General features: G+C 63.6%; 1 protein-coding gene across 1 annotated transcript in view; it reads left to right on the forward strand.

Moving 5' to 3' along the window:
• Nucleotides 1–5181, forward strand: part of HS3ST6 (heparan sulfate-glucosamine 3-sulfotransferase 6) — a 5943-nt gene extending 762 nt beyond the window's left edge. Inside the window, exons 2-3 of the mRNA XM_040458688.1 lie at nt 2–208; nt 4421–5181. Of these exons, the coding sequence (XP_040314622.1) occupies nt 2–208; nt 4421–5036 (823 nt within the window). The 3' untranslated portion in view covers nt 5037–5181. The remainder of the gene's footprint in view (nt 1; nt 209–4420) is intronic.
• The last annotated feature ends 2715 nt before the right edge of the window (nt 5182–7896 follow it).

The raw sequence follows: 7896 nt of genomic DNA on the forward strand, positions 1-7896 counted from the left end.
GCGCCGTCGGTCCCCGGGGGGCGCCGGGCCTGCCTGTGGCCAGCGGCCCGGGACGCCGGCGCTTCCCGCAGGCGCTCATCGTGGGCGTGAAGAAGGGCGGCACGCGCGCCCTGCTGGAGTTCCTGCGGCTGCACCCCGACGTCCGCGCGCTCGGCTCTGAGCCCCACTTCTTCGACAGGTGCTACGAGCGCGGCCTCGCCTGGTACCGGTGAGCGCCCTGGCGGGTGCCTTCCAACAACAGGGGGACGCGCCCCTGGGGGTCTCACTGCGGGCGCGGGGGGTGGGGCAGGTGTCCGGAATCCGGGCTGAGACCAGCCTGGGTGTGTGTGGGGGGGGGGGCGAAGCTTGACCCCGCGGACGCGGGCCCCCCAGCATTGGGTTTTACGGAAAGGAGGAGCGGTCACTGGCCGGGGGCTCCCAGAAACTTTGAAACTCCAGGGGAAACCCTGGTTCAGGGCTGCTGAGGGGTCCCCGCAAGAGTGGCGGGGAGGAGTTCCCATCCTACACCGGTAGTTTGAAGCTAGTGGGGTTTGAGGGGCATTAGAAATGCTTTATGCTTATCCGCGCTTCCCCACTGGATCACCCTGGGAGAGCATGTCTGACCTCCGGCCAATCACCCCAAGAGTTTTCCCTGTAGCCTCCTAGAGAGCGTCTGTTTCCTCCCCCAGAACCCCAATCCCGAGAAGAGGAGTCCTTCTCTGTGATCCTGGGGGTCCGGAGAGAGTCACGGCTTTACTTAGAAAGGAGGAAGGGGTGGGGATTGGGGCCCCAGCCTCACTCAAGGGGCTCTGTAGCTGTCCCGCTGCCTGTCTGGCTGGCCTTGGGGTGCTGCAGTAGAATGTGGGGGAGCACCCCCACTCCGGCCCCCGCTGAGGCAGCGAGCGTGAGGCCCTGCCCTCTGCCTCCTTCGACTGTGCACAAGCCTGCCTGTCCCTTCCTGCGGGGAAGCGAGGGCTTACAGATGGAGAGTGAGTCACCCCACTCCCCGCAGCTTTCACCTCATCCCCAAACTATGGGGCAGAGAGGACCCAGCGCAAGGTCACCTGGTGAATTAATGGGGAGTGGGGGGTGGCAGGACCTGGGCTTTTGACTCTCAGATGTACCAGTTTCCTCTTCCCAGATACCAACCCCCCACCACCCCTTCCCCTTTGTTATCTTTGCATTTTGCACTGAAACTACTCACGGGTTTGGAGGGGCCCCATTGAGAACGGGGGTCCTGGTTCCTGAGCTCTGAAGGATTACTGCTGTCGAGGGTCTTAGGGAAGCCAGATGGTGAGGGGAAAGTGAGTCTATCCTTGGACCCAGTTGGCTGAATCCCCCAGCATGCCTGGTGCTCAGGGAGAGACGCTACCCCACTCTGACGGTGCTGCAGCATCCAAAAGCATCCCTAATCCCGGGATGCTGTTGATGCTGTTGCCCTGCAGAGGGAGAGGAAGAGGAGGAGGAGAGAAGGAGGGGGAGGAGGAGGGAAGGAGGGGAGGGGACAGGAAGGAGGGTGGAGGACACGCTGTTAGCTATAGCAGACTTCAGAGCCCATCACTGACCCCATGAGCTGTAACTGCAAGGAGCTGTGGGGAGGCACCGGGCTGGACTCAGGAGGGGCTGCTGCAGAGGCTGGTCTCGAAGAGCCTGGGGTCCGGGGGGGCTGTGCAGGCCCTCCCTGGGTGCATGCTCCCGCTCTGGAGAGGACGAGGCATCCTGGAGGCAGGGGGCAGATTCTCAGCTCTGGGTAGGGAGCTCCTGGGACACTGGGGTGCCTGGCGTGGGGCCCGGGGGATTCCGGAGCATGTCTGGTGGAGAAGAGACTTTGCCCTTCCTCCTTTTTAGAGCCACCTCCACTGGGGGGAGGGGCGGATGCAGAGGAGGCAGAGGGTCAGGTTCCAGTGGCCTCCAGGAACCCAGAGCTGTCAGGGCTGGCGAGCACTGACCCCTCTGGCCAATGCAGGCTGGCTGAGCTTCTGAGGTACATGTGTCCAAGTGCCCTCAAAAGGGCTGTGGCTGTGTAGTGACGTGTGGAGGTGGGCTTGGTATTCCCCCCGGTGGCCCTGTGCCTCTGGACCTGTCTGTCCTTTCAACCGGCTGTGAGGATGCACTGAGCCTCTGAAAATGCCCACCCGCCTCAGTTTCCCCCAGTGCAAAGAGGTCGGCCAGCCCCTGGGCGTGGTCTGGCCGTGTTATCTGCTCTCAGGACCCTGATTTGGACCTCCAGTGCAGAGCCCTGTTCTGGGTGGGGAGTCAGGGCAGTGTGTAGAGGAGGAGCAGCTAGTGCCCCCAGTTGAATTTTTGGGACCCCCCCCCCCCCCCGCCTTGCTCACGGGGCTGTGACCAATCTCATTCCAGGCAGTGACTTTGGTCCTTCCCATGGACTGGGCAGGTAGGACCTGCTCAAAGTTGATTTTGGCCCAACCGTCCCCTCTCCTTGGGCTCTAGGAAGTTCATCTCTCAGGCTTCTGAGGGTCCTCTGTCTTGGGGACTGCGACCTTCTAGGGCTCCCCAACTCAGCATTTGTTCCTTTATTCACTCACTCTGTTTGGCAGGTGCTGAAGTCACACAAACCCCTCCAAGTCTCAGTTCAGGGAGGAGTGCCCTATCTAGGGGCAAGTGGGGGCTATACTTTGACCACAGTGTTTTGGAAAAGCGGGAGGAGAGGGGGAGGGGTGCAGGGGTGGGGGACACCCCCCCTCGCTCCTGGGGCCCAAGCAGGAGCAGTGAAGGAGGGGTGTGAGTATGTGGGGAGAGGGACCCCAGCTTCTGTGGGACTTATCTGTCCCTGCTCACCCGGAGACAGAGACCCCTGTGGCAGGGCACTCAATGCCCCCAATCCCCCAACACTGCAGGGTTCCACCTGGAACTGGAACTTGTTTCTGCTGGGTCCCAGGCAGGCTGGATGGGGCCCAGGAGAGGTGTGGGACACAGAGCGAGGCCCAGACAGAGGAGGGAGAGTCGCCCAGGGCTGGATTGAAGCCGCAGGGAAATGCAGACCAGATGAGCTGTGGGGGTGGTGCGTGTGTGTATGTGTGTGTGTGTGTGTGGGGTGTCCATAGAACAGCTTGTCAGATGTTTGCTGTGTGGGGGTCAGTATCTTGCTCCTCGTATCCTCCTCGGTCTCTGCCACCCCACAAAAGCCCCCATCCCTACCCTACTCTGAGCTCTGGCTAGGCCTGGGGAGAGTAATTGATCCCAAAGCTCTTGGAGCTCAAAGCCAGTTTGCGGCAGGAGTGGGCCAGGAAAGTCTGCACCGCCACCCTTGTTCTGAGCGAGTGGGGAGGCTCCCATAGCTAGCAGCCCATTCAGCCCACCGGACGCCCCTGGGCCCCCGAGGTGGAGTCAGGGAGCCGGTGGCATGTCCCAGACTCACACGTGTGCACCCCCCATCCCACCACCAGCACCCTCCAAGCTAAGCGCCCTGACTCGTGGGTCTGTGCACCTGTGTGCCCACCTGACCTGGGTGTTTTGGGGGTTTGAGCAGGAAGAAGAGACTCCCAGGGGCTTGAGACCCTGGAACCTGCAACCTGAACCCCACCTTCCTGGCTGGGGCCAGTCGTGGGGGGGCTGTCAGAGGGGCAGGGGGACGGGAGGCAGGGCTAGCTGGGCGGAGGCCTCCCCTCCCTCTGCCTCCCACAGATCCCGGGAGCCTCTGCCTCTGTTGACCTAGTTCCCAGCCCTCCCTCAGAGCTGTTTGCTCAGCTGGCCGGGCCGCGCCCTGCCCACCGCACCCTGTACTACCTGGCTGGCAGGTGTGGCTGTGGGACACTGGTTCAGGACGGGCTTCCCCAGGCTTGGCGTGGTCAGGGGGCCGACTCCCCAGAACCTTGGGATGGGGTCCGTGCTCCCCTCCCCTGGTCAGCTGCAGCCTTGCACGTTGGGGTCCAAGCCAGGTCTGGGAGGCCCAGGCGGCTGGGGTCTTGGGACGGGTCCTCAAGCCACCGCTAGTGGCTTTTGGTATTCTGGTCCATTCTGATGTGTGTGGCCCAGGTCAGCAGGGCTGTCATCAGAGGTGGGAGAAGGCTGTGCAGGGGAGGGAGTGAGAGGGGACACTTGTCAACAATTAACGGCCTAATTTAAGGGATGCCCCTTGCTGTGTGTGTGACGGGAGGTAATTACGGGGCAGGGGCCTGCGGGGGGGCGGGGGGGCTGGTTCAGCCGTGTGGGCAGCAGGTCCAGGCCGCTGGCCTCACGAGGACGGGGTCTGGCGTGGGCACGGTCCGGCTCTGGGAGGGGGGTGGGTAGCCTGGTGGGACAGGCCCCTCGGTGCACCGCCTCACGGCCTGTATCTGGCCACCCAAGCACCTAGGGTGGGTGGGTCTGGTGGGGAAGGCTTGCCTGCCCTAGAGGCTTCCTGGAGGAAGGGGAGGTCAGCCCTGGCTCCCTGGGGGCCAGTCCCCACCCTCACCTCCCTTTGCTCCCACCCGCCCCACAGGAGCCTGATGCCACGCACCCTGGACGGGCAGATCACCCTGGAGAAGACCCCTAGCTACTTCGTGACTCGGGAGGCCCCCGGCCGCATCCACGGCATGTCCCCGGACACGAAGCTGATCGTGGTGGTGCGGAACCCTGTGACGCGGGCCATCTCCGACTACGCCCAGACGCTCTCCAAGACCCCGGGCCTGCCCAGTTTCCGTGCCCTGGCCTTCCGCCACGGCCTGGGCCCCGTGGACACGGCCTGGAGCGCCGTACGCATCGGCCTGTACGCCCAGCACCTGACCAACTGGCTGCGGCTCTTTCCCCTGTCCCGCTTCCTATTCGTCAGCGGGGAGCGCCTGGTCAGCGACCCGGCCGGGGAGGTGGGCCGCGTGCAGGACTTCCTGGGCCTCAAACGCGTAGTCACGGACAAGCACTTCTACTTCAACGCCACCAAGGGCTTCCCCTGCCTCAAGAAAGCCCAGGGGGGCAGCCGCCCCCGCTGCCTGGGCAAGTCCAAGGGCCGGCCCCACCCCCGCGTGCCCGAGGCTGTGGTCCGGCGCCTGCGGGACTTCTACCGGCCCTTCAACCGCAGGTTTTACCAGATGACCGGCCAGGACTTTGGCTGGGACTGAGGAGGACGGGCCAGCCCGTGCCCGGCCCGGGGACCCTCGCTCACCTTAATTTATGCCGGCCGCCGGGCCGTGGAGCCTGCAGACAGATGATGGGTAGGGAAAAGTATTTAAGGAATAAAGCCTGGGTCTGTGTTCTTCCACATAATCTGGAAGGTGGCCAGACGGGGAGCTGGCGGTGCCACCGCCCAGGGAAACGCTAACCATACCACCTGTCTCTACAGGGCACCGTTCGTATGCCCGGAGTGGTCCAAAACCCAATCCGTAGACATCCCTTGGGGTGTGCAGTGAGCTTGGCCACATGTCACACATGAGCAACTGAGGCTCAGAGAGGTTTAGGGCCTGCCCAGTGACGCACAGCTCAGACTCTGGAGGCCCTCCTGTGCGCCCTGGGATGCTGACCTATGCTGGAATGTTGTCCCCGTGCGGCAGATGAGGAAACTGAGGCTCCAGGTTGCCCACGTGAGGGCTGGGGGGGGGGGGATGAAAGTTGGATCTGGCCAACTCAGGGCTGCACCCATGACTGCGGCTGATTTCGTGTCTTCGTGCCCGTTGGATGCTCCCTCCTGGGAATCTGGTGAGGTTGCGTTACACGGAGTGTGACGTGAGGAGCAGCAGCGGGGTATTGGTTTTAAGCGTCCCCAAGCCCCTGGGGACAGTGTGGCACCACCCACCACAGGCCACACCCATGCTGCCACTCCCACCCTCCAGACCCTGCCCGCTTGGGGGGGACTTGCCCTCTCAGTGGGTTCCACCCACTCCCCCAGGCCCTGGATGCCCCAGTTCTGCTGTGTTCCAGGAAGGGCTCCCACCCTTGGGGGATGGGCAGAGGTGAATGCCCATCTGGGGCCCAGCTGCCTGCTCAGATCCTGACTTAGGCCAGGCTCGGGTGGGCTAGGCTGCCCTATCCACCCCTCTGCCCCTGGGAAGGTGGGACCCCCTTCCTAATGACTGTCACCTGCTCCTGGCCACAGGAGGTGTTGCTTGCCAGGTGCCCACAAACAGCCCTGACAATGACCTCCGGGGACCCTTGGAACCAAGCCTGGCATGCCCCGGCTGTGCTGGGTCCTCACAGGACCTGGCTGCGTCCTCTGCACCCCAGGCCTTGGGTCCATATCAAATCTTCAGCCCTGCTGTGGCCTTTCCAGCTCTGGGCTAGTTGGAGTAGCTGCCCGTCCTGGGCCCCGGGGTGGAAATGAGGGAGGATTTCCAGGGGAGTGACCGCTTACCTTCCAGGCACCTTTTCTGGCTAACCGTGAGCCAGCGGGCCCAGCAGTCACGGTGGCTACTGTCTTTGTCACATGACCTTACCAGTGGTAGACACCTGGGGTCACCTGATTGTGAGAAGAGGCTCGACAGGAAGTGGGGAGGGAGTTGGGGGCATCTCTCCTCAGCGGCCCGGAGCCTGCCCCTCGCTCCTGCTGGTTCTGGGCCCAGAGGACACTCCTGTCTGGATTGTCCTGAGGGGCCAGCACTGTCAGGAAGCTCTGCCATCGGGGCCAGGCCAGAGGCAGGACCGGGGGCCGGTCCTGAGACACCCTGGCGGAGATGCGGTGGCAGATGTGGGCGGGTGCGGCTGAGACACAACTGCAGGCCCCTCCCCCGCCTGGGTGTCTGCCGTGGGAGGAGGGGAGGGCTGGCCCAACGTGCAATAACGGTGACGAGGCAGGGGCCCCCGGGCCCCGCCGGATGGCAAGGCCTGGGCTTGGCGTCTCTGTCCCCATTCCCGGTGCTGGGGCCCCACTTAGCGACCGTGTGGCAGCCCGCCCTGGGTGTCAGGGCGGGAGGGCAGGCAGGTCCCAGCCTGGGCCATGCCCACTGCTTCCCTCTTCCCGGACACACCCTTGTCCAGACTTTTAGCAGCTCCGGCCCTCTGCGGCCTGCCCCCACCCCTAGCCGGCATGCCACCCTCACCCCTACGCTCTTGCCCCCACAGCTCCCTCCACCTGTCTCGATCTGCGTAGCCTTTGTACACGCTGTTCCCTCTGCCTGAAATGCCTTTCAGGCACAGAAGGTGCGGGCTGAGAGGGGACAGCCTAGGAGTGCGGAGGCTGTTCCCTCACACCAGTCTCCTTTCCTCCCTACAGTTAGAGCCCCTTTCCTGAGCCCACTGACATGACCCACTTTTCCCTTCCGGAAGCTTCTTGGAAGCAGAGCTGTGGGAGCCACCAGTTTGTCTGGCTCTGGTGCCCAGAAGGCAGGCTGGAAACAGTGTGGAGAAAGGGTGAGCTGGCTGGTCCCAGTCCTCCCCCATCCCCCTCCCAGGGGAAACTGGGCCCGACTGCCCGCCAGCGCCCAGAGCCAGGTGCCCAGCTGGGCCTCAGAACACACTGAGGGCAGATGCGGTGGGTCTTCCCGGCTGTGTGTGGGGGTGGGTCTCCGTGGGAGAGTCATCGGCCTTTAATTAAAGTCCCTAAATTGTTTCCCCAGCTGCTCAGTGGGTTTTCCATGTTGGAATGTTCCAGATGGAGCACAAAGTGCCGATCCAATTACCTTCTTCCTGTTCTGCTCAGTGGGGGAGAAAAGGCTGGGGACCCCTTCTCCGTTCCTCACAAGCCAGCCAGACTGGGATGAGATGGGTGGGGGTGGGTTCACAGCCTTGGGTGTCCAGGAAGGGGCCTGGAGACACCTGGGGAGGGGGCGGCTTCTACCGCACCTGCCTCAGACCTTCAGGCCATGGTTGGTACAGGCTGGGGGCCCACGGGGTCCTTGCTCCCTGACCCCCAGGACAGGCAGGTGCATCTGGGTGAGGACGGGGTTCTTTACCCTGAGCCTTACACACGTGGGCCCTGGAGATCCTGAGCAGACCCTGCCCTGAGTGGCCTCTGTGCCAGGCTGGAGACAGGAGGGTCGGGACTCGGAT

Source organism: Herpailurus yagouaroundi, unplaced genomic scaffold, assembly GCF_014898765.1.
Source record: "Herpailurus yagouaroundi ecotype Mexico unplaced genomic scaffold, PumYag 222, whole genome shotgun sequence".
Classification (NCBI taxonomy): domain Eukaryota; kingdom Metazoa; phylum Chordata; class Mammalia; order Carnivora; family Felidae; genus Herpailurus; species Herpailurus yagouaroundi.